Here is a 27,163-nt window from a genome sequence, read left to right as displayed (position 1 = left end):
AACTGCTGGGTTTAGATCTAGCCCATTTGCATCAGTTGGACTCTATTGGCTGTATGAGAATAAGTTCCCACTGTGTATTTTTGTTGCATACAAAACTGCAGCGTCTTACAGTTCCAGCGAAGTAGTTGGGATTTATAGAAATCTCATGCCCACTCTGCAATATATAGAAAAAATGCGTATCCACGTGTTAAAAAAACGCACATTTTTTTTTTAGTGCATATCCACTGTAGTAACACCATAAGAACGCATGTAATCCAGACATGACTGTATCAATAAAGTTTTTGTCAAAGCCAAATACCAGGATGTATCAAAAACAAAGCAGCTTTATTTAAAACCTGACACACCAAAGAGAAATGAAAACGCATAGAAAAAAATGCACTAAAAAACACATTGAAAAAATGCAAGTAACCTGATTTACTCAAGGGTTTGTTCACACGTTACGTTTTTCATTGCGGTTTTGCCGCTGGGAAAAAAAAACACATCAGTTTACAGAACCAGCAAAGTGAATGGGATTTCTGCTGATCTTTGTCAACTCTTTTAGGATTTTTGCAGCATTTTTCACCCTTTTGAATAACAGGGAAAAAACACATAAAATTTCTCATATTTTACGCATTTTTCCTGACACCGCTGATTTTTGCTGCAGATTTTTCTACTACTAAACATATGCACATACCCTAATGGGTGCGGAAAATCTGCAACATCAGAAACACACTAAATGCTCATTATGGGAATGTATGGCAAAAAAAGTTATGTACCCCCAAAATTTGACCATTAAAAACTACAGTTTGCCCTCAAATGACAAGCCCTAATACAGCCTCACTGACAATAAAATAACAAAGTTATGGGTCTTTATTGTACAGACCTGGAAAATCCTGTTACCTGGTCATTTTTACTGTACTGTGATCTCCATAAAGATAAAACTTAAACATTGTCAGAATTGTGTTTTTTACACCATTTCACCCCACATGGAATGTTTCTTTCCTGATTTTTCAGTACATTATATGGTAACGTGAATGGTGCAATTCAAAACTATAACCCATCCCGCAATAAAACACCATACGGTTATATCGACAGACAAATTAAAAACTTAAACATAAAAGGGGAGGAAAAAAAAAAAACGGAAATTGGTATGGTCAGGACGTGCTATATTACTTTGCATGTTGTTGGTTGGATCGTTGGGATGGTCAGCCACATTCTGGCCAGTACTTCTCTTCTCTTCATGGCCACCTGTATATTATGAGCCCGTTTGCTCATGTTGGGATTTTTTTGTGGCTGATATGCATTATAACAGATTGTCTTTCTTGTGTTTCAGTCAGTGGTGACGCCATACTACTTCTGTCAGAGCTACTTAGAGTATTTGTCCATGGTGAGTACACTAGCCACTTCTCATGGAGCTGGAGGAGTCAGGGGCCAGACCTCATGCCTTCCAGACTCTGTTATATCAATTCAATTACTGTAACCACCACCCATCTTATTATCAACTGGGCATAATTGAGTGGTTGGAAGAATTCCTTCTAGAGACCCCTAAGTCATATTATGCACCTTCCAGCAGGGGAGCAATATGTTGTCATATATAAACACAATGTGTTGTGGAGACTGATAATCTGAGGTTAAATCGATCACCAGTAACCATCACATTTAACATACCTCCCAAGTTTTGAAGAACAGAGGGATAAGCTATGTAGCGCAAAGCGGCAAATTTTGGTCACTCTCCCTAGCCACACCCATTTACCATTTCTTTCTACCCTGGAAGGAAGAGATGTCAGAGGGGCGTTCAGAAGACGCCCCAGACTGCAGGGCGTAGACCCAACTCTGAGACTGTCCACCTGCAAACAGTTGGGACTAGAGATGAGCGGATCAGTTCACGGGACTCCTATCCAGCGCGCAGGTCAGTGCTGCCTGACAGCTGGACGGGAGGCTGTGAATCTCATACCTTCCAGCATTCCCTGCACGGCTTTTGATCAGCCAGAGCTGGTGCGACGTCCTCTGTGCATCCTGCTCATCTCTAGTTGAGACATAAGGATTTATTTTTTGTTAATTCATTCACAGTTGTAGCAGCCAGTTCTCGTTTTTATGTAGCTTCACTATATGACATCTGGCGTTTTTGTGTCTGTAAAGTCATGTTCACACAAGTTAAATACTGTAGTTTTTTTTTTTTTTTCTTTTCTGCAGGTGTCCGCACCAAACTATGCATCTTTGCTGCATTTTTTTATGCCTTTTCCCGTTTATTTTATCCTTTTTTGATGCAGATGTGAAGCTGCGTTTTTAATGTGTTTGTTCTAGTACAAAAAAGTTTTGATTCTGCACTTAAAAAAGTAACTGCAGTTTTTTACGCACAGGGGGCGCAGTTTACATAGAAATCACATCCATTTTGCTTGGACAGTTAACCCGTTCACGACCTTTGACATATATTTTACATCTAAGGTTGTGTCCCTGTCTATGATATGAGCTCACACGCCAAGCCCACATCTTTCCCCGCAGATGCTGACTGATTTATTCAGCCATCATGTGCCTGTTAACAAGTTAAATCATGCTGTCAAACACTGACAGTGGGATTTAACACGCACTAGACGGAAGCGCGTCATTCATCCTGCCCATTGGCGCCCGTGTCACATGATCCTATGGGTTGTCATGACAGCTGGAGGTCTGCTGAAGACCCCCGTGCTTGTCATCATGAATCTCCTTGCAGCAGGGCTGAAGCACTATTATGTATAGCACAGGCAATCGGATAATCACAGCTTCAAGCCTCCTAAGGGGACTATTAAATAAAGTAACAAAAAAAAAAAGCTATTAAAAATCTGAAAAAAAAACTCATGTTCAAGTTTCTTCCTTTTTGCCCCATAAAAAATACACATTTGGTGTCGCTGCATTCAGAAAAGTCCAATTTAGCAAAATATAAAGTACATTTAATCCGATTGGAGCCATCACACAGCCCCAGATCTCAAAAAATATATACCGTATTTTTCAGACCATAAGACGCACTCCGCCCCCCCCCCCCCCCAAATTTGAGAGGAAAATGGGGGGGGGGGGGCGCCTTATGGTCCGAAAGTAACTTACCGGTGGTGGTGGAGTGGGATCGGCGGCAGCAGGTGGCCGCGGCGTCAGCAGAAGAGGTATCTGCCTGGGGCCTTGCTGGGTACTGGGGCCAGTGTCTTGCTGTAAGCGGCTTCCGGTGCACGCGGCCATCTTTCTGAAGCTGATCTACAGGAAAATGGCCGCCGGAGCATGCGATCTGCCACGTTGGCAGCCATTTTCCTGTAGATCACAGCTTCAGAAAGATGGCCGTGCGCACCGGAAGCCGCTCTGCCACACCTATACATGTTTGGCAACTGCGTACTCGTACTGATCTGGGAAATCATATTTCGAGGTCAGTTTTACCATAGAGTGAACATGGTAAATTAAACCCCCAAAAAAGAATTGTGAAATTGCATTTTTTTTTCCAATTTTAACGCAGACTGTATATATACACTGCTCAAAAAAATAAAGGGAACACTCAAATAACACATCCTAGATCTGAATGAATGAAATATTCTCATTGAATACTTTGTTCTGTACAAAGTTGAATGTGCGGACAACAAAATCACACAAAAATCATCAATGGAAATCAAATTTATTAACCAATGGAGGCCAGGATTTGGAGTCACCCCCAAAATTAAAGTGGAAAAACATACTACAGGCTGATCCAACTTTGATATAATATCCTTAAAACAAGTCAAAATGAGGCTCAGTATTGTGTGTGGCCTCCACGTGCCTGTATGACCACCCTACAACGCCTGGGCATGCTCCTGATGAGATTGCGGATGGTCTCCTGTGGGATCTTATCCCAGACCTGAGCTAAAGCATCCTCCAACTCCTGGACAGTCTGTGGTGCAACGTGACGTTGGTGGATGGAGCGAGACATGATGTCCCAGATGTGCTCAATCGGATTCAGGTCTGGGGATCGGGCGGGCCAGTCCATAGCTTCAATGCCTTCATCTTGCAGGAACTGCTGACACACTCCAGCCACATGAGGTCTGGCATTGTCCTGCATTAGGAGGAACCCAGGGCCAACTGCACCAGCATATAGTTTCACAAGGGGTCTGAGGATCTCCTCTCGGTACCTAATGGCAGTCAGGCTACCTCTGGCGAGCACATAGAAGGCTGTGCGGCCCTCCAAAGAAATGCCACCCCACACCATTACTGACCCACTGCCAAACCGGTCATGCTGAAGGATGTTGCAGGCAGCAGATCGCTCTCCACGTCGTCTCCAGACTCTGTCATGTCTGTCACATGTGCTCATTGTGAACCTGCTTTCATCTGTGAAGAGCACAGGGCGCAAGTGGTGACTTTGCCAATCCAGGTGTTCTGTGGCAAATGCCAAGCGTCCTGCACGGTGTTGGGCTGAGAGCACAACCCGCATCTGTCGACGTCGGGCCCTCATATCACCCGCATGGAATCGGTTTCTAACCTTTTGTGCAGACACATGCACATTTGTGGCCTGCTGGAGGTCATTTTGCAGGGCTCTGGCAGTGCTCCTTCTGTTCCTCCTTGCACAAAGGCGGAGGTAGCGGTCCTGCTGCTGGGTTGTTGCCCTCCTACGGCCCCCTCCACCTCTCCTGGTGTACTGGCCTGTCTCCTGGTAGCGCCTCCAGCCTCTGGACACTACGCTGACAGACACAGCAAACCTTCTTGCCACTGCTCGCATTGATGTGCCATCCTGGATGAGCTGCACTACCTGAGCAACTTCTGTGGGTTGTAGAGTCCGTCTCATGCCACCACGAGTGTGAAAGCACAACCAACATTCAAAAGTAACCAAAATATCAGCCTGAAAGCATTGGTACTGAGATGTGGTCTGTGGTCCCCACCTGCAGAACCACTCCTTTATTGAGGGTGTCTTGATAATTGCCAATTTCCATCTATTGTCTATTCCATTTGCACAACAGCATGTGAAATTGATTGTCAATCAGTGTTGCTTCCTAAGTGGGCAGTTTGATTTCACAGAAGTTTGATTTACTTGTAGTTATATTCTGTTGCTTAAGTGTTCCCTTTATTTTTTTGAGCAGTGTAATATATATACTAGCTATTGAGCCCGTTCTACGCCCGGGTGATGAGCATTTTTATTGGTATATGGTCTCTCATGCTGGTATTTGTGCTGCTCAATCCTGTTCCTCCATCCGGTTATGTGCTGCCCTCATCCCTATCCTGGTATGCAAATGCACGCCTCATCCCTATCCTGGTATGCATGTCACCCCTCACCACTAATCCTGGTATGCATGGCACCCCGCATCCCTATTCTGGTATGTATGGTACCCCTCATCCTGGTATGCATGGCACCCCTCATCCCTCAATCCTGGTATGCATGGTACCCCTCATCCCTATTCTGGTATGCATGGTCCCCTCACCCCCCAATCCTGGTATGCATGATCCCCTCAATCCTGGTATGCATGGTCCCCTCATCCCCCAATCCTGGAATGTGTGGTACCCCTCAATCCCCCAATCCTGGAATGCGTGGTACCCCCCCCCCATCCCTTTCACACTGTACACACAAAAAAAAATTAAACACTTTTATACTCACCTTTCTTCTCTGTGCTCCAGTGCTGCGGTGTCCTGTGGTGCCGGAGTACGCGCGTGCCCATACCGCGCTGTCCGGCGCCATTTTGCTGAAGACACACTGTAAATGTATCTTCAGTAAAATGGCGCCGGATAGCGCTATGCGCATGCACTGACTTCGACGCCTTCACTCCTGCCCTGGCCTCCGGCGAGGCACCGCGGCAACGTTCCTCCCGATCAGGTAAGTATCTAAGTATGGCGCCGGAGTTCGCGGTATGCGTTCAGTGCCTATGCATACCGCGATCTTCAGCGCCATACACTCCTCTTACCTGTAACTGCTCCATGCGTTCTTCTGTCTGGAGCTAGACTGCTTGTCGCGCATGCGCAGTCTATAGAGGCTTCAGACAGGGACGCTACCAGGATTTGGGGGATGAGGGGTGCCATGCATACCGGGACAGGATGGGGGCAGCACATACCAGGATGGGAGACCATATACCAATAAAAATGCTCGCTACCTGGGCGTAGAATGGGTTCAATAGCTAGTATATATATCTATCTCTATCTATAATATAACGCTGCAAGCGTCCCTGTCTGAAGCCTTTATAGACTGCGCATGCTTGACGCGCAGTCTGGCTCCAGACAGAAGAACGCATGGAGCCATTACAGGTAAGAGGAGGTGTATGGCGCCGGAGATCGCGGTATCCGTAGACACTGAATGAATATATATATTCATTCAGATTTATTTATTTTTTCTACACCATTTACCGATCTGGTTGCTGTGTTGTGCGAATCGTTACGATTACAGGGACCCAAATATGTCCATATTTGCTGATTTTGTTATTTTTTTAAAAGAGCGCATTAACAATGAAATTATTGTGTTTTTTCTTTTTTTTTTTTTGTCGTTTTATGGGAACAAAAAAAACTTTTATTCTCCCTCTAGAATATTGGGACATAGAGATACTATGTGTCAGAGGTGACAGACGGTCGCATTAAGTTGGTTGCAGGAGATCTCTGTTTGGCATTACAGACATCTTCTTAAAGGCTGGCTGTCTCTAGGACCCAGCGGCTACCTCCCTCTGGCTAATTAGCTCCCTGGCCTGGATGTATAATTACCTGGTGTGTCTGAGAGGGAGGTGTCGGCGATATTCATTACTACTTGTGAGGCTTTAGCAAGAGCAGTACTTTGTTCCTCTCTGGAGCTTGAGGCCATGTGTGCATTTGTTTGGAGTCATCTAAAGCTAAGCAATTCCCCCGTTTGTCTACCCTTGTTGTCTATAGAGTTCAGTGTAGATCGACTAATGATCATCTCCTTCCTTCCCTAGCCTTAGCCATAAGTCAGGGCGAGGCACACGTGCGACGATTGGTGAAGAGCCAATATAGGGACGGAAGTTGAGACAGGGTGACACTAGACCAGACTAAGAGGTCTCTACTCTCCCCTTTCCCTAGTGTCTGGGCTCCCTTTCCCTCTTCCCTCTGTTTTGCACGAAGTCTTTCCCACACCTTGCGTGACATTTACACTGTTATATACAATGTATTAGTATGATCTGCCTGCAGTACAGATCATGTATACAAACAAAATCCTCCCAGTGACATCACTGGAGCCTGTGGTTCAATAGCTTTAGAGCCTGCTTGCAATTATAGAGGTCAAAAAGGAGAAACTGACATTTTTATAATTTGTATTTTATTATTTTTTAGTAATTTTGTAGAAACAAAAAAAATCTGACCTTTTTTCTTCACCTCTAGAATACAGGGACATAGCAGTGTATTTCTATGTACAAAATTACCGTATTTTGCAGATTATAAGACACACCCCCAAATTTGGGGAGGAAAATAGGAAGAAAATGGTGGTCTTATAGTCCGCTCTTACAGGAGCTTACCTGGGGGATGGCGGTGGTGAAGCGGAGTCCCAGGAGGCAGGGTCGCTTCTGCAGAAGTGGGGCGATGCTTTGGGCCCCAGGCTGGTAGGAGAGGGTGTTCAGCAGAGGCAGGAGTGGGTGATGCTGCAGGCCCCAAGCTGGAAGGTGGGGGTGCTCGGTGGTGCGGGGGCTCCACCGACATTTTGTGAAAGCCCGAAGCCCCTGCAATTTCCATGGTTTTTAATGCAGTGGAGTTCGGGAAATGGCCGCCTCCGGTGGGACATGTGCACATTGACATCTTGGGAGATGAGATCCCAATTTGTGCATGTGCTGCCTCTGGTGGCCATTTTCACGAAGTCCACTGCATTGAAAACAATGGAAATTGCTGGGGCTCCGGGCTTTCACAAAATGTCGGCGGAGCCCCCGCACCACCGTACACCCCCCCCCCCCCCCTCCTTCCAGCCTGCGACCTGCAGCATAGATCCTGGGACCCCGCTCCACTGCAGCCGGTAACTACATTTGGATTATAAAATGCACCCCCGTTTTCCCCCAAAATTTTGTGTGGGGAAAAAAGTGCATTTTCTAATCTGAAAAATACGGTATCTCTATCTGTCGGAGAGGGCTGATACCCATCACCGTAAAAAAAACAAACTGTCCGATGTTGTTCCTGAAAAGTCTGACAAATCTGATGTGTTTTTCATGCGAGCACCATATGATTTTTCTCACTTAGCATCCGAATGACATGCGAATGCAATCCGTATGCGATTTGATTTTTAACATGAGCTTTTACATAGAGTAATTCTGTCATTTAAAGATAGTTTTCAAAGGAAATATTCTTCTAAACATAGATAGAAATGTGAGTGAGAAAATCATTGCTTTGCTTGTGTAGCTAACTGTACATTTATTTTAGTAATAAATACATTTCTGAAAAAAATGACGTGGGATCACTCGAAATTTTATTAACCAGCTGGGGGCTGATGTTTATAGTGTAGAAAGGGGGTAATAGCCATGGAGCTTCCCAGGCATTAACCTCTTAATGACCGGAGTATTTACCATTTTTGCGTTTTAATTTTTTGCTCCCCTTCTTCGCAGAGCCATAGCCTTTTTATTATTCGTTCAATATGGCCATGTGAGGGCTTATTTTTTGCAGGACAAGTTGTACTTTTAAACGCCATCACTGGTTTTACCATATCGTGTACTGGAAAATGGGAAATAAATTCCAAGTGATGTGACATTGCAAAAAACATGCAATTCCACGTTTTTTGTTTTTGTTTGTTTTTTACCACGTTCACTGAATGCTAAAACTGACCTGCAATTCTTATTCTCCAGGTCATTACGAGTTCGTAGACACCAAACATGTATAGGTTCTTGTTTATTTAAGTGGTGAAAAAAAATCCCAAGTTTGCTAAAAAAAAAAAATAAACAAAATGGCGCAATTTTCCGAGACCCGTAGCGTCTCCATTTTTCTAAATCTGGGGCCAAGTGAGGGCTTATTTTTTGCATGTCGAGCTGACTTTTTTTATTGATACCATTTTGGGGCAGATGTGATGTTTTGATCGCCTGTTATTGCATTTTATTTCAATGTTGCGACGACCAAAAACCGTAATTCTGGCATTTAGAATTTTTTTTCTCATTACGCCGTTTACTGATCTGACCAATTCTATTTTTATATTGATGGATCAGGCAATTCGGAACGTGGCGATACCAAATATGTGTAAGTGGGTTACTTTTTTATTTTATTTGGAATGGGGCGAAAGGGGGGTGATTTAAACTTTTTTTTTTTTTATATTTTTTTCATATTTTTTAAAAACATTTTTTTTCCACTTTCTGCATGCTTCAATAGTCTCCATAGGATGAAAGTGGTGCCGGGAAAAAAACGCGCTCCTCCGTGGTGAAGAAATTTGCCGAGAGATTGTGTATAATTAACAATCTTGTAGTTTATTACTAAAAGCTATGATTACTACGTGTTTCGTGGACGTCCCGTCCACTTTCTCAGGTACATAGCTGATGTAGACCGATTCATCAAATGGTCATATATACATAAATCCACACGTGGTAAAAAAAGCCAGCTGTTATTCTTGGCAACAAACGGTTTACTGGAAAAAAAGATTATTGATAAGTAGATTAAATGAAAAATATTGATCGACTAGTTACACTCTTATGGATATCTAATATAAACCATAAAACAAATAATATAACCTCTGGAATGGAATGACAGACTCCTTTATTGAAATTTAACCCCTTTAAAGCCCATGACGTATTAATACGCGTCTGTGCCCTGGGCTTTAAGAGCCTGACCCATATTAGTACGTCATCGCGATCGCGCACACAGGCTGTGCGGGCGCGATCGCCGCCGGGTGTCAGCTAATAGTACCGGGTGTCAGCTGTGACAATGTGCAGGGAGCGGTCCCGCACCGCTCCCGGCACATTAACCCCCGCAATGCTGCGATCGAAGTCGATCGCAGCATTGCGGAGGCTAAGGGGAGGTGATCGGTATACTCACCTCCTCTTCCGACCTCCAGTACTGTCTGCCGCGGCTTCCCGGATGTTGCCATGACGACCCGATGTCATCATGACAACATCCGGGTCACCAGACAGCAGGAAGATTTTTTGGTCATGCGCAGTACATGACCAAACTATCTTCTCACTGTGCAGCGCTGACAGCCTGCATGGCACAGGGATGGTGCTCCATCCCTATGCTATGCAGGCAATCAGAATAAAAAAAGTGAAAGTCCCATAGTGGGACAAAGTAAACAAATAAAAAAAACTGTCAAAGTGAAAAAAAAAAATTTTTTAAAAATATAAAAAAAAAATAATAATCCACAAAAAATAAAAATATAATGTACCCATCAATAAATATTATTCTGAAAAAAAAACAACAAAACAATAAAAGTACACATTTGGTATCGCCGTGTCCGGAACGACCTGACCTATAAAATTGTCCCACTAGTTTACCCCTTCAGTGAACACTGTAAAAATTAAAAAAACGAAGCAAAAAACAATGCTTTATCATCATACCGCCAAACAAAAAATGGAATAACACGCAATCAAAAAGACTAATATAAATAAAAATGGTACCGCTGAAAACGTCATCTTGTCCCGCAAAAAACAAGCCGCCATACAGCTCCATCATCCGAAAAATCAAAAAGTTATAACTCTCAGAATCGATGCAAAAAAATAATTTTTTCTATAAAATAGCTTTTATTGTGTAAAAGCGTCAAAACATAGAAAAACAATATAAATGTGGTACCGCTGTAAACGTACTGACCCGAAGAATAAAGGTACCTTATAAATTTTACCACACGCGGAGTAGAATAAAAAAATTAAAAAAAAAACAATTCCTGAATTGTTGGTTTTTGTTTATTCTGCCTCCCAAAATCTGGAATAGAAAGCGCTCAAAAAATGTCACGTGCCTGAAAATGGCACCAATAAAAACGTCAACTCATCCCGCAAAAAACAAGCAGTCACATGACTCTGTCGGCCAAAATATGGAAAAATTCTAGCTCTCAAAATATGGCGATGCAAAAACTAGATTTTACAAAATACAGTGGTGGCCAAAAGTATTGGCACCCCTGCAATTCTGTCAGATAATACTCAGTTTCTTCCTGAAAATGATTGCAATCACAAATTCTTTGGTCTTATCTTCATTTAATTTGCTTGTAAGGAAAAAACACACAAGAGAATGAAGCAAAAATCAAATCATTGATCATTTCACACAAAACTCCAAAAATGGGCCAGACAAAAGTATTGGCACCCTCAGCCTAATACTTGGTTGCGCAACCTTTAGCCAAAATAACTGCGCACAACCGCTTCCGGTAACCATCAATGAGTTTCTTACAATGCTCTGCTGGAATTGTAGACCATTCTTCTTTGGCAAACTGCTCCAGGTCCCTGATATTTGAAGGGTGCCTTCTCCAAACTGCCATTTTGAGATCTCTCCACAGGTGTTCTATGGGATTCAGGTCTGGACTCATTGCTGGCCACCTTAGAAGTCTCCAGTGCTTTCTCTCAAACCATTTTATAGTGCTTTTGGAAGTGTGTTTTGGGTCATTGTCCTGCTGGAAGACCCATGACCTCTGAGGGAGACCCATCTTTCTCACACTGGGCCCTACATTATGCTGCAAAATTTGTTGGTAGTCTTCAGACTTCATAATGCCATGCACACGGTCAAGTAGTCCAGTGCCAGAGGCAGGAAAGCAACCCCAAAATATCAGGGAACCTCTGCCATGTTTGACTGTAGGGACTGTGTTCTTTTCTTTGAATGCCTCTTTTTTTTTTCCTGTATACTCTATGTTGATGCTTTTTCCCAAAAAGCTCTACTTTTGTCTCATCTGACCAGAGAACATTCTTCCAAAATGTTTTAGGCTTTCTCAGGTAAGTTTTGGCAAACTCCAGCCTGGCTTTTTTATGTCTCGGGGTAAGAAGTGGGGTCTTCCTGGGTATCCTACCATACAGTCCCTTTTCATTCAGACGCCGACGGATAGTACAGGTTGACACTGTTGTACCCTCGGACTGCAGGGCAGCTTGAACTTGTTTGGATGTTAGTCGAGGTTCTTTATCCACCATCCGCACAATCTTGCGTTGAAATCTCTCATCAATTTTTCTTTTCCGTCCACATCTAGGGAGGTTAGCCACAGTGCCATGGGCTTTAAACTTCTTGATGACACTGCGCACGGAAGACACAGGAACATTCAGGTCTTTGAAGAGGGACTTGTAGCCTTGAGATTGCTCATGCTTCCTCACAATTTGGTTTCTCAAGTCCTCAGACAGTTCTTTGGTCTTCTTTCTTTTCTCCATGCTCAATGTGGTACACACAAGGACACAGGACAGAGGTTGAGTCAACTTTAATCCATGTTAACTGGCTGCAAGTGTGATTTAGTTATTGCCAACACCTGTTAGGTGCCACAGGTAAGTTACAGGTGCTGTTAATTACACGAATTAGAGAAGCATCACATGATTTTTCAAACAGTGCCAATACTTTTGTCCACCCCCTTTTTTAGGTTTGGTGTGGAATTGTATCCAATTTGTCTTTAGGACAATTCTTTTTGTGTTTTTTTTTTTTCACTGAAGACAAATTAAATGAAGAGAATAATACCAAAGAATTTGTGATTGCAATCATTTTCAGGAAGAAACTGAGTATTATCTGACAGAATTGAAGGGGTGCCAATACTTTTGGCCAGCACTGTATGTCTTTTAGTGTGACAGCTGTCAATTATAAAAACCCAATATGATTTTGGTATCTCTGTAGTCGCACCGACCCGAAGAACAAAGTCGTCTAATCACTTATACCGCACTAGGAACGGCGTCAAAAATAAACGCTGGGGTTGGGGTTAGGGCTGTGCTAATGTTAGGGTAGGGTTGTTTTTTTTTTCAAAAGTAAAAAAAAAAAGATGACGATATGGCAACTAGTGTTGAACGCAAGTGCTCGCAACTTGAGTTTGCATCGGGTGCTCGGGTATGAATTGAGTATCGCGGGTGCTCGAGTCTCCGCCCCATATGCTTCGCGGCCAAAAAAACCTTGCGGGGATTGCCTGCCATGCACGAGCGATCCCCGCATGTTTTTTTTGGGTGTCTAATAACCGTGAAACATGCGGACGGGGACTCGAGCATTTCACTTGAGAACCTGCGATACATGGTTCTGTGTTGTACCTCTGGGTTCAAAATGTTAACTATATACCCCTTGATAAAATCCTTGAGGGGTGTAGTTTCCAAAATGGGGTCACTTGTGGGGGGTTTCCACTATTTAGGCACATCAGGGGCTCTCCAAACACGATATGGCGTCCGCTCTCGATTCCAGCCGATTTTGCGTTCAAAAAGTCACACAGTGTTCCTTCCCTTCTGAACTCTGCCGTGTGCCCAAACACTGTATTTTCCCCACATATGGGGTATTGGCGTACTCAGGAGAAATTGCACAAAAGTTTTTGGGGTCCATTTTCTCCTCTTACCCTTGTGAAAATAAAAAAATTGGGGCTAAAACATCATTTTTGTGGAAAAAGTTTGATTTTTTTTATTTTCACGGCTCCATGTTATAAACTTCTGTAAAGGACTTGGGGGTTCAAGGTGCTCACCACACATCTAGATAAGTTCCCTGAGGGGTCTAGTTTCCAAAATGGGGTCACTTGTGGGGGGTTTCCACTGTTTAGGCACATCAGGGGCTCCCCAAATGCAACATGGTGTCCACTAATTATTCAAGCAAATTTTACATTCAAAAAGTCAAATGGCGCTCCTTCCCTTCCGAACCCTGCCGTGCGCCCAAACCGTGGTTTTCCCCCACATATGGGGTATCTGCTTACTCAGGAGAAATTGCACAACAAACAGCATGGTGCAATTTCTCCTGTTACCCTTATGAAAATGCAAAAGTGGGGGCTGAAAAAAAATTTTTGTGGGAAAAATGTGAAAATTTTATTTTTACGGCTCATTGTTATAAACTTCTGTGAAGCACCTGGGGGTTCAAGGTGCTCACCACACATCTAGATAAGTTCTCTGAGGGGTCTAGTTTCCAAAATGGTGTCACTTGGTGCCCAGGGGAAAATGCACAACAAATTTTGGGGTCCATTTTTTCTTGTTACCCCTGCGAAAATAAAAAAAATTGGGTCTAAAGTAACATTTTTGTGAAAAAAGTTAAATGTTCATTTTTTTCTTCCACATTCCAAAAATTCCTGTGAAGCACCTGAAGGGTTAATAAAGTTCTTGAATGTGGTTTTGAGCACCTTGAGGGGTGCAGTTTTTAGAATGCTGTCACTTTTGGGTATTTTCTGTCATAAAGACCCCTCAAAGTGACTTTAAATATGATGTGGTCCCTAAAAAATTGGTTTTGTAAATTTTGATGGAAAAATGAGAAATCACTGGTCAACTTTTAACCCTTATAGCTCCCCAATAAAAAAAAATTTTGGTTCCAAAATTGTGCTGATGTAAAGTAGACATGTGGGAAATGTTATTTATTAATTATTTTGTGTGGCATATCTCTGATTTAAGGGCATAAAAATTGAAATTTTGAAAATTGCAAAATTTTTACAATTTTCGCCAAATTTCCGTTTTTCTCACAAATAAACGCAAGTGATATCGAAGAAATTTTACCACAAGCATGAAGTACAATATGTCACGAAAAAACAATCTCAGAATCAGGGGGATCCGTTGAAGCGTTCCAGAGTAATTACCTCATAAAGTGACAGTGGTCAGAATTGTAAAAATTGGCCTGGTCATTAACGTGCAAACCACCTTGGGTTGTAAAGGGGTTAAATTAAAAACAGTTATACTCACCTTTATGTCCCATGTAAAAGACCAAAAAATAACAACCAACCATATTCCTCACCTGTTCGACGAGTAGATAAGCGCTAGACAAATAAATTATGTACTCGACGGACAGGTGAGGGATATGGTTGGTTATTTTTTTTTTGTCTTTTACAGGGGATATTGGCTTCAGTGGATTACGCGTAAAGGAGTATAACTTTTTTTTTTTTATTTAAATTTCAATAAAGGAGTCCAATATGCAGATTGCCTCTTCAGAGAGGAAGAGGACTTGAACTCTATAGCGCCATCTATTGGAAGCAGCAATCCTACAAGTCACAATCAACCCTTTAACGAGTCTTGCAATATGACTTAGGATAATAGTCAATTCAGAATCTCAATTTGCAGACACGGGGATTCAGGCTATTGGCCCTCGTCAGTGCAAAGTATGAGAACTGATCTGTCATTATTTAAAATAAAGGACTTTATTCTGGGTGTTTTATTTACAATTTGACAATGGGGGCGTCCTATAGACTCCTCCTCCATTACTAACTCCTGTGGTTGATGTCAGCTGCCAAAACAAACCTGACATCAATCCCAACCCTATTAACCCACTTGCCAACGCACCAGGGCAAGTGTTCAGAGCGGAGGCTAAGCGCCAGAATTGACGCATCCTATGGATGCGTCTTTTCTGGGGCGGCTGAGAGCTGATGTTCTTAGTCTAGGAGTGGGCCAATATCCATGGTCCCTTCCCAGCCTGCAGCTGTCTGCCTACCCTTTTTTGATTATTAATTATAGGGGGGACCCACATCTTTTTTGGGGGGAGTCCCCCATTTTAATAACCAGTAAAGGCTAAGTATACAGCTGTGGGCTGGTATTAATAGCCTGGGAAGCTCTGTGGGTATTAATCTACTGCCCTCCTTCCCAGGTTATAAACATTACCCACAGCTGTCTACTTTTCCCTCTGCTGGTTAATAAAATTTCAGGGGGTCCCACCCCATTTTTTTTCACAGATTTATTCATTTATTAATGAAATACATGTACAGTAAGATACACTTGCACTGTACTAATTATATGTCACTGACCTCTTTAGATCTATTCTATGTACATATATCTATCCTGACTGGCACGCTGTGATTTTACTGTATGCAGCAGATGAATTGTCAGGTTTTCAAGGAGATGGGTGCGATTTGATATTATTATTTTTTTCTCAGTCTGATCTGAGCTGAGAAAAAAAAATTGCAGATGAGCTGGGACTCATAGAATAACATTAGTCAGAATGCAATCCAATATATTTTTTATTTTTAAATCTGATTGCGCTTGTCCGTTTTTCCTCATAAATGAGTATGAGCCCAGAGGGTGAGTATTGTGTGGTGGGACTGAGCCCTCGAATTAGGAAAGTCCTGCTGAATCCAGGACGGTCGGGAGCTATACGTTTAAGATGATTACGAATTCAGGCCCCTTTAACCATGACTGTTTCCTATGGCAGAGCGTCACTGCTCTTAGACTCAAGAAGTATTGCTGCAAATTATAGGCCCAGGAGCTCGCACTGTATTACTGCTAAGGAGGGAGAAGGTACCACTGTGTTATTCTGCTTCTCTTACTATGTGCTCTCACCTGGCAGCCATCCAACAACTTTACTCCTGTGTAGCTGGAATCGTCTTGCATTATGGGATAATTGTTGCTATGTTCACAGCTAGGTACAAAAACTGCTCTCTACTTAGAGTTCTAATTAGGACATAGTGTATCCCATTCCAATTCCAGTCTCTGTAACAGTATGGAACCCTTTTCAAGTGGATAGGTGATAAGTGTGAGCTCACTGGGTGTCCCAACATTTGGACCCCACCTATCACAAAAAAGTCTCATTTAAATTAGTGGGCCAAATGCAGCACTTGAGTATCTCTCTCTAAGGCCACAGGCCCACTATCAGTATTTGGTCAGTATTCGGTCAGTATATTTTTTCAGGAGTGGGAGCCAAAACCAGGTGAGGTACAATCAGAGAAAAAGTATAATAGAAAGACGTTGTCACGGGGTTTCCTACTCCAGCTCTGAGAAGAAGCACTTCTCCTTCATTTTAAGACATGTTTTATTTCTTCTGGCAAAACGGGTTAAACGGCCAAGTTGGAAATCTTGGTACTTACAGCTGAGCTCGGTTAGCCTCTCCTTTCCCTTTATAATCTGGGCTCTGATATTACTCCTGGTCAGAGCTAGCTTTTGCTGCATGGCTAACGGAGGGAGAGGAGTTATTATGAGAAGGAGAGTTGGAAGAATTATCAGAGACTGTTGTTTGGTTTGTACGCATGGTAATTCCATATCCTTCTCCATTTTGGTTTATTCCCCTACCTTCACACCCTGGTGCTTTTCCTCTTTTATATGTGATTGAATATTTAGTGTGCCTCGAGTTATCGGTTTACCCCTGTCTGTGTAGCCTTGTTTGTCGGGTGGGTGCAACAGTAGCGCCCCCTTCCTTGGGTGGGGGAGGAGAACAGACGGAGGGCTAACTCAGGAGTTAGGGTGAGGGCGGAGGCCCCGGCATCCTCACCTTCAGAGGTATCCTGGGGAATAGGGCGAGCTAGGGCTCCCCCTAGTGTTAGGGACAGGATAGGAGCCCCAGTTCCCTGGTCATCAGTCAGCTGTGTGGTGACACAAGTGCACCAATTCTGCATTTATCACCCACTCCTGGTTTTGGCTCCCACTCCTGAGAAAAAAAAACTGATTGAATACTGACCAAATACTGATATTGGGGCCATGGCCTTAGTCCCATAGACTCCGAGTAACCCCTTCCCATATGATGTAGTAATGCATCCTTTGTCTGGTCCCCATATCGTTGTGGGCTCGGGAACAGAGCCTGCTTCATACTCGGCAGATTCTGGCTGTTTTACATAGCCAACATCTGCTTAAAGGCTCATTCAGACATCCTTACAAATCAGCCCAAGATCGGACAGCAATGCATGGACTGGACTCTGCTTTCCCTACCCGAGTGTGACAGCCTCATAGAAATACATGAATAAGGCTGTCACACTTGGGTCGAGAGACCCATGGCCAGTCTGTGCATTAACGGTCCATGCTCGGACCGATTTGCACGGACTTTTGCATGTGCCCTAAGACTGCAGCGACCGGAGCAGTGACCATTCATTCTCCTGTACTCCTGCTGCCGCTCTGCGGTCTGTGTGCCTGCTATTAAAGTTCATGAATATTCACTACAACCCATGCCCAAGAAGAGTAAGGCTATGTTCACACATGTTGGGTTTTGCTGCAGATTTTTATGCAAACCAGAATTCTCTGTTCACGCATCATGTTTTTTTGTTACGTATTTTGTGCCTTGATTGGGTTTTTGGAAATTAGAGCTTATCACTTCTTTCAGCGTTTTTTCACCCATAGGAAGTAATGGGCGGTGAAAAAAGAACTCTGAAAAAAAGACATCAAAATCGCACCAAAATTTGCATCAGTGTTTTTTTCAGTGTTTTTGATGGCAAAATAGAATGGGGTTCATTTTTTCACAGAACTTTATGTACATGCACAAATAGAGCCAGAAGGACAGTCAAAAAAAACGCAGCGTTTTTGACGCAGCTGATTTCCTGCCAGACATTAGGTTTTGCTGCATATTTGTGATGCTGAAAAACCCAACATGTGTGAATATAGCCTTAGAAAGAAAACGAAAAATTGGCCTCAACGAGAAGAAATTAAAGTGGCAGTGTGCATGTTTACCTGCTGTTCCATTCAACAGGACAAGATCCTTTTTCTAATTGATAGGACCAGAGCAATCTGATGCTAACTACCGTGACAGTGGAAAGGTGGAGTTTTTATATTGCGAAAAGCCCTCCAATGTGCAGTAAGCAGCGATTTTTGCATAGGCTAGTCTTCCAAGATTGGTGTGAACAGGCAGTGTAGTGATCCAGTGTTGCTAGATCCGTTAAAGGGTATCTGTCACCTCCCTTTCGATGCAGTCCTCATTCTGTGCTTCGTGTGGATGACGCGTTCTACGTCATCCACACAGTGTCCCCCGGCATCGCGCTCCTCCTGCGCAGGCGTACTTCTCTGCCCTGAATAGGGCTGACTAAAGAACAGCAGTGCGCTGGGGCTCTTTGACCTTTCCTGGCACATGCGCACTGCAATATTTGGCTCTGCCCTGGTCAGGACACAGAAGTACACCTGCGCAGGATTGCTATGCCATGGGACAGTGTGTGGATGACGTAGAATGCGTCATGCACAGAAGGAGGATGCATCCAAAAAAGAAGGGAGGTTCCAGACCAGGACCAGTGACGCCCATCGGACCAAACTGCCCTGCAGGCGAGTATAATAAAAGGTGTTTTTCTTTTGTTGCAGACTGGATCGCGGGATTATATACGGCCTATATTTCATATGGGGCAAACCTGGTGACAGGTTCCCTTTAAGAGTAACTAAACTTTAAGTAAGATTTGTACCCCCCCATTGCCTGCGTACCATTGGGGGTCCCTGTCTGTAGTGCGCACATACTGCGGAGTACAGATTAAGTAGAAGGCATGAGCTTTCTATTGAATCCGTACACCAATGCGGGCTGCTGATCTGTTCAGGAATCTGTTGATTGATTGGTGGGGACCTCAGGACTCAGATCCCCACAGATCTGCAGCAATTAAAGTGCCTGCCAGACATGCAACATCATATTCAAAGTTTAGTTCCTAAACAAAATCATCAAGGGTGTGAATAAGCGCCTTAATTCCACCATTGCCATGAATTATCTGTACTTCATTGGTCTTACAGAGGCAGCTGCCCGAGCAGCGCGTCAGGCCCTGGCTGAAGATTTGCCTGTGGTGGAAATAGAACATGTGGAGAAGATTCTGCCTCAGCTGGTAAGTTCCCGGCCCCTCATATAACGCATAGCTGGTCTAGTATCTGAATCCTTTTAAGTACTTTCTCCTTTCTTCCAGCTGCTGGACTTCTAGATGGGGCACTTGTGCCATGCCCATGTACTGATCATCTGTACCAGACTATCCTCAGTCCAACATTAAGGATGCCGCCAAGCCTGATCTTCTCGTTTTCTACAAGACCTATGACTATATTCTCAATAAATAACTTTTTATCATAGCTTTTCAAGAAAAAAAAAAACATAAGACCTGTTTTCAATTTTTTGGAAACCACAAACCTTTCTAATGTGTTTATTAAACCTGTCAGCCAAACGCTAATGCCTTGTCACAAGTTTTCCCAGCTTCTCACCAACACCACCCTAGATCTGGTAATAAACACACCATTACTATGTATATGCTTTTTCCGTCAGCGCTTCTCCACTGCTGCCAAAGCCAACATCCATGGAGAAGTGTGGTTGTCCCCATATAACTACCTTGTTAGCATTTGTCTGATGGAGCGTGTACTGGTTGTCTAGATTTTGGAAGATAACGAGTTAACAAACATTTTGGCATTCAGTGCAGAAATGGTTCAGCAGCGATTGTACATGTCTATTCTCACCAGTAGATGGTGATATTCTATTGTATTAATAAGCACTACATCTTTATAGGAAACCGTTGTGTAACCTAATTTGTAATACTGATGTAACATTCAAAGCAAAAATTAACTATGGTTGGAAAAAAGTTTTATTGTTTCTAGTCGGTATTCATAAGGCCTGTACTCGGTCAGCAATAACATTAAAACCACTGCCATTTGTAGTGGATGACATTGATTGTAATGATGGCACCTGTCCAGGAGTGGGATATAGGTTGATGTGTTAGAATGGCGAGAAGACACTGTGAGCGATTTTCATGTGGTGTGACTTCTCATGCTGAAAGAGCCTAATATGAGATTTAGCTTGGTGGAGACATAAGGGCAGAGATCATCTGTGTTCATGTGCCTTGCAGTTAAGACATCTATTCTAGGCAAAATACTCAAACAAATTTGTTAACAACTGAAATATGCTGCAAAATTGGCTTTCAACGCTTACTAATACCATCTTCATTTTGGTAGCTGTTTTCTTTGAAATGTACCGATCTTCCCTACCTGCAGTGCAATCCATACACATCAATCCCTTTCTCTACCCATTTATAGCTCACATACAGTATTCACGTTATTAAAACCTTTCCAAACTATCTCCCATTGCAAAAGATGCTGTCATAAATCACTGAACCATCTGCTGTCTCTCTATTCTGCTCCTACTATACCTTGTTTTCACTCCACAACTTCTTTTTAACCTGGTTCTCAGTGGAACTTTCTGCTCTTTCTTAGGTCTCCTTCACATTTCTGTATAAAACACATACGTGAAAAACTGGTACCGGTGTCAGTGGTTTCCACCAGTGTGTCATCAATCATTTTCCAGTATGGATAAAGAAATAAATAAATGTCAAAGCTTCTCCTATAGTTTGCCATGTTAATCACTGTTTATCACTTTAGGAATTGTAACCATTTTTCTACAAAGCCTCCTGATTTCGGGGGCTGAAAAATAATTGGCCAAATTAATTGGGGGAGAAAGGTTGAACGTGATGGATCTATGTCTTTTTTTCAACCTATGTAACATTTCTGCTATTTCTCTGATGGATTTCTAATGATGGTACGTTTCACTGCCATTGAGAGCTCCTTTGACTGCATGTTGTGGGTTAACAGCAACAGCTAGCCATACCTGGAATCGGATCCAGACCTTTTACCTGCATAATTTATAATGGATTAAAGAGGGAATAGCCCATTCTGAGCTTTTGAGATAACTGTCCAATTACTTTTGGTCCCCTTAAAAAGAGGCAGCTACATATTGAAGAGTTCTATTTATAAACCCTTACTCCAATTAGGATGTGAATACTCTCAAATTAAAGCTGAGAGTCTGCACTTTAAGCCCATATTGATTATATAACTATCTTGAATATGTTTTGGTAAACAGCTAAAATGCCAAAAACTTGTCACTGTTAAAATATTTCTTGACCTACTGTATTTGCTAAGTGCCAACGATGCAGAAATGCTGCAGATTTTTTCCGCATCTCCCTGGCAGGAAAAACGCATGCGGATTTTACATGCGTTTTTCCTGCCAGGTAGAAGCGTTTGTAAAGCGTTTTTGCATGCATTTCTACATGCGGGTTATCAAGCGCTTTTCCAAGAGATTTTAGCATCACTTGGAAAGTGCTTGACAGCTTGGTCACACTATATAAATCTATGCAACCGGCATGGATTTATATAGTGTGACCAAGTAATAGTTTTAAAAAAAAAAAAAAAAGGTAAAAAATAAACATATTTACCTTCCGATGGCCCCCGGTGTTTTCTTCGCTGCGTCCGGTGTCTCGGGGTGGTCTAAAAGGAGTTGCGGTGACGGCATTTAGTCATGTGACAGGTCACGCGACCGCCGACGTCAGCGGTCGCGTGACCTGTCACATGACTAAATGACGTCACCGCAGGTCCTTTTAGACCACCACGAGCTGTACAAGAGACCAGACGCACCGAAGAAAACACCGGGGGCCATTGAAAGGTAAGTACTGGTATATGTTTATTTTTTATTTTAAATTCTTTTTTTTTTACGGGTACTATGGTACCCGGGTCTGGAGGAGAGTCATGCGGATATTAAGCAATTCAATGTAAGTCAATGGCGGCAATTTTGCTGCGTGTCCACAAAATTAATGGACTTGCTGCGTATTTTTCCGCAATGATAATGCGCAGCGGAAATTTCCGCAGCATGTGCACAGCACATGCGGATTATCATTGGGGACTATGGGGCATGTATTACCAAGCGTTTTTGCTGCAGAAATTCAGCGCCAAAAATGTTTGAAAAACGCATAGTGGGCACGCAGCCTAACTGTACTTCTCTTGACATCACCATTGCACTACTACAAAATAACTGATTATTTTCTGTTGCTAACTGCTCTCCCTTCCTACGTTTTCCTTGGAACCTGTTCCCACATCCTCTGTGCACTCAGTATCCCGTTGTATCCAGATATAGGCAAATACCGATAGGTGCTTGGTTCATGCAGCTTTACATGAATACCTGTTATAAAGATGGCTGGACCAGACTCTTCAAGCACATTTTACCTTTTGTGTTAACTATTACCTTCAAAGCTTGCGTGCTCTTATAAAGTGCTGCCGAATATGTTCGTGCAACGTAAATAAAAATTATTAAAATGAGCTGGAGCATCAGAACTGGACGATGGTGCTATGTGAGAAGCTGGTCTGATGAATCACATTTTACTTCACATGATATGGACAAACTGGGAATGTGTGTTTCTTAGCTGGGGTAGAGATACCATATGGACAGAAAAATGCTTGTCTGACTATAGTTGAGCAGCTACACACACAGAAGAGAAGAGAAGAGTAGTGGTCGGCAGCTGAGAAGCAGAGATGGGCAAGTTCTAATGGTGCTCCGTGTAGACATCTCTGCATGCCTTATATATCAGGAGAATGGGGTCTCTAAACCGGTTTTGCACTTCGGAAAAGGAGTAGGAATTAGATGGGTGATCTTCAGTGTCTGCCACTCGCTCAAGTGTAGTTTATGGAAGTTGTGAAACATTAGGCGGTAGGTACAAAACCCATAACCTAATGTAGAGAGCCGTGGGCATGTATGACATCTTTCTCTTTTAGGGTAAATTCAGACTTTATTTATGAGGATTTAGAAGCCGATTTTACAGCAAAATTCAAATATTCTGAATAAACTTCCTGCTGGTTTTACTGGGAAATGTTCAAAATAATATGGCAAAACGCAGCACTATGTGTACTACAGCAGCTTTTCCCATTATAATCAGTAAGAATCTAATTCAAAGAGTATTTGATGCATTTATGTGGATTTCAAAGCAGAATCGGATTCTAAATCCTTGTTGAAAAAAAAAAAATTTCTGAAGTACCATGAGAATTCTGATTGATGGAGTTAAGAGTCCTAGAAGTAGAAGTAGAATTTGTACCTATCAGATATTTATGGTATTATACACTTTCGATATGCCATAATTGTCACAGAAGATAATACTTCTTTAATTTTTAGTGCAGCCCCAGGATTGGTTCAGTATGTCAATAATATAAAAAACAGAAATGATCAGCTCACCCATCCACGAATGCACAGGATCCAAAAGCCAAGGAAAGGCAGTCCACAGAAAAAGGGAGGTTGATCCAGCACTTCAAGAAAATGAAAACTTTATATCTGAATAAGAAGTATCACTTCGAAACGCGTCAAGCAGGACTCTATAATATATCTGTTTTGGGACTTTCTCCTCGGATGATATAGTAATCTATTACTATGATGTGGACTTTCACATGTTTTTATGGATGGATTATTAATGGAATGAAGTTTCATTTTCTTGAAGTGCTGAATCAACCTCCCTTTTGCTGTGGACTGCCGTTCAGTATGTCAATGTGGCCCTTCGACCAAAAAAAGTTGTGCAAACCCGTGCTAGATGGTGTCGACTTTGGGAGGGAGATTGGTCAGTGTCACTCTTGAGGATTGGTACCACCCCTATGACTCTTTAAAGGTGTTTTAAATATAGCTTATTTTCAAAGTTCTCTTTCTATATCTGCCCAAATATACAGCCTGTCAGCCTATTACCACCCTTGATAGTTGATGTCACAGGAATACCACGACAGAGTGGAGTCAGATAACTACAGCGTCTGGTGAGACATACACCTCCGGTAGTTAGAACGGCTTCACAGTCCTAGTAGCAGTTCTGACGTTTCTTTGCTCTGGTGGTGCAAGGGTTAAACTGCTTAGTTGGACTCCTGGAGTTCTCTGTCTTGGGTTGTATCAGTTGTTCTGAGTTCCTTGCTTCTAGCACAGGGTTCCCCAACTCCAGTCCTCAAGGCCCACCAACAGGTCATGTTTTCAGGATTTCCTTAGTATTGCTCAGGTGATAATTCCATCATCAGCACAGGCAATAGTTACATCACCTGTGCAATACTAAGGAAATCCTGAAAACATGACCTGTTGGTGGGCCTTGAGGACTGGAGTTGGGGAACCCTGTTCTAGCAGGTATAAGAACCCTCCTTGCTTATGATCTTGCCAGTGATAGTTACCACTACCTGGTTTGGAGTTGAAGAAGAGAGTTCAGTGTTTGGAGTAGGTGGTTGGAGAGTTTTTCAGGAGGTTGCTGTGTGGAGTTGGTTTGCATGTTTATAGTTATCCTCTCGCATTTGGTTTCTCCCTTCCTGTTCCTCCTGTTTTCCACTCTTTTTATGTGAGTGTATTTGTATGACTGTAGTTTTCTTTTATCCCTGTCTGTTTACCGCTGTCTGTCAGGTTAGTGTTTGCCTATACACTTCGACCTCACACCTCCCTGGGTGGGGGACGGAACATATAGGAGCATAGCAAGGTATGAGACCCTGGCATCTCCACCATCCGGGGGACAGGGATAACCTAGGGCACCCCTAGTTTGAAGAATACGGTAGGTGCCCACAGTCCCTTGTCACTACGTGACAGTTGATTGGTGGCGGTCAGCGAACCTGAATCCTATTCAGGTTATTTTTAAAACCCCATTTGCACAAAGTGAATTAATTGCTCTGTGTCAGATTTGAAGGAATTCTGGAGTATGCCCAATGTGCTGCCATTTTATGGCTATGTAAACAAAGCTTTATGCCCAGCCTTTTATAACAGATATCACCTAGCTTTCTCACATTGTTGGCTAGCAATGTTGCTTAGTTATGTGATAACTTATCTTTCATCCCAGCTTTGTCATTCAGAAGTGAGAAACCAACAATTGGAGTTGTAAGAATGTTTTCTTCGAATACTACCCACATTTTTCATAAAGACTCGTTAGCAATAATGCAAATATATAGTTTCATTTCTTAGCTTGTGAGCTCTACCTAATTGTGGCTTTATAGAATGTCACTTCATTTTTCCCAGATGTAACCAATAAAAAAGGCTAGCCTGGGTTCCTAACTTGATAGAAAATAGCAACTGAAGAAATTATTAGAAAATTCATTTCTAAGCGTTCTTTGGGCTCTGATTTGGCTGTCTCCACAGATACCACTTACAGAACAAGCACAAGAATGCTCAATCCAACCACATGTATTCATTCTCTTCTGATGAATCTGCAGCCCAATCACAAGTTGCTTATCTCATCTCTTAGAACATACTGCTCGTCATTTGCAATTTTGGCCACTCTTCAAAGAAGTTTATAGAGCAAATGGGGAAACTTTTTCATGAGCATCTTGAGAAACACTTCCGAAAACAGACTGAGTTCTTCAGACAGCATGACTCCTCTCTGTGCAGAAAACCTCCCAAAAGTTTTCTTTCCCCCTTTTCTAAAACATCCCCTAAATTCTCTTTAAACTCAATCTGTCTCTAAATACCAAGCAGTCCCTTTGCGTCTGCTAAAACTATAGCTCCTCTCTAACTCTGCAGTCAACCCACCCCCTCTATTTTAAGCATTTGGAAATCATTAGGCATGAAGGAAAACATTCCCTGACTAGGGACAAAGACAGGTGTTGCTTTGATGCTTGGTCAATTGATATTAAGTTGTGTACGTAGGGAGGGGAGAAGTGACTGTCACCAGTGGAAAGGTGCAGGTCCTTAATTAACTTTCCATATGCACTTTGGTGTCGGAGCAGTCACAATTAACGACATCTTAGCGCACAAACACAAAGACCAGGAGTGTCATTATAGATTCAGGTCTGTTTTCCATGCTTCATCAGAGGAAAGAAAATTGTGTAGTTGTAGAACGAGGTGACGCAAAATATTATGAGGAACACTGAGTGCATTTTATTCCTTGCTGGTTATAAATGCCAAGGATTGTCCCTTTTATCAGCTCCGGCATCTCATGTGTGGCTCAGACGCAACCTCACCGAGGAAGCTGTGCCAACAAAGGACAATTTCAACCCAGGAAAAGCACCAGCCAAGGAAAGCACGGGGTAGAGGAAACGGGGAGTGCAGACAAACTCGAGGTAAAAAGGATCTTTTCAGCTTGGGTTCCTTGTTGTTGGAGGATGAGTAATTAGCAAAGTCAATATGGTGAAGTGGAAAGAGATCAGAGCCAAGTAGCTGACTTCAAAGACATTTGGACATTTTAAGTAGTCTCCTGCATCGTTAACACAAGGCTGTGTTGTGCCTTCGGAGGCATCATTTTGGATCATTATCCAACGCAGTTAGAAAACAGCTTCCAAAAGGACATGTTCATCCATTAAAAGTTTTTTTTTTTTCCACTTACAGAACATTACCATCAATCTAGACAAGAGTCATCACACCATACAAAATGTCAAACTCACCGGATTCACGCCACTGGCTCACATGCTGTAAGCAAAGGTTAACGTTGTGTGGAACAGAAAAATAACGGGGGAAAAAGGCATAGCAAAAAAGAAACTTTAATTTAATGATGCAAACAACTTTCCTTGTGCGCACTTATTTCAGCACTGCTGAAGCAAGACATGACGCGCATGTAGTACAATTACAACTGTGTCAGTTCAGCTTTAGGAACTTGCAAGATCCTATCAACCAATCAATGCAGAACGTTCAACCGCAGAAAGAACTCCAAATAACTGGTAACCAGAATGTTTAGTGCCTCAGACTCCCGTAAAGAGGAACGTCACTCAGTTCTTTCCTGAGGAAATCAGAAGCATCAGCAATTAGCATGTGGATGTAGAAGGTACATTCAGCAGGAATAATCTATAACCTAAACCCAGACCACGTGTGGTTCAGC

At 42.7% G+C, this 27,163-nt stretch overlaps 2 protein-coding genes across 2 annotated transcripts in view; one reads left to right on the top strand and one right to left on the bottom strand.

The window, feature by feature from the left end:
• Positions 1-20,936, top strand: part of CENPX (centromere protein X) — a 29,543-nt gene extending 8,607 nt beyond the window's left edge. Inside the window, exons 3-5 of the mRNA XM_073684145.1 lie at positions 1,313-1,366; positions 19,353-19,441; positions 19,520-20,936. Of these exons, the coding sequence (XP_073540246.1) occupies positions 1,313-1,366; positions 19,353-19,441; positions 19,520-19,534 (158 nt within the window). The 3' untranslated portion in view covers positions 19,535-20,936. The remainder of the gene's footprint in view (positions 1-1,312; positions 1,367-19,352; positions 19,442-19,519) is intronic.
• A 5,876-nt stretch (positions 20,937-26,812) lies between these two features.
• Positions 26,813-27,163, bottom strand: part of ASPSCR1 (ASPSCR1 tether for SLC2A4, UBX domain containing) — a 57,645-nt gene continuing 57,294 nt past the window's right edge. Inside the window, exon 16 of the mRNA XM_073684143.1 lies at positions 26,813-27,064. Within this exon, the coding sequence (XP_073540244.1) occupies positions 27,054-27,064 (11 nt within the window). The 3' untranslated portion in view covers positions 26,813-27,053. The remainder of the gene's footprint in view (positions 27,065-27,163) is intronic.

The sequence above is a fragment of the Phyllobates terribilis genome, unplaced genomic scaffold (assembly GCF_046119375.1).
Source record: "Phyllobates terribilis strain yellow unplaced genomic scaffold, ASM4611937v1 Scaffold_5__5_contigs__length_657084704, whole genome shotgun sequence".
Classification (NCBI taxonomy): domain Eukaryota; kingdom Metazoa; phylum Chordata; class Amphibia; order Anura; family Dendrobatidae; genus Phyllobates; species Phyllobates terribilis.
The sequence above is the reverse complement of the archived record's forward strand: the minus strand, read 5'-3'. Positions and strand labels throughout refer to the sequence as shown.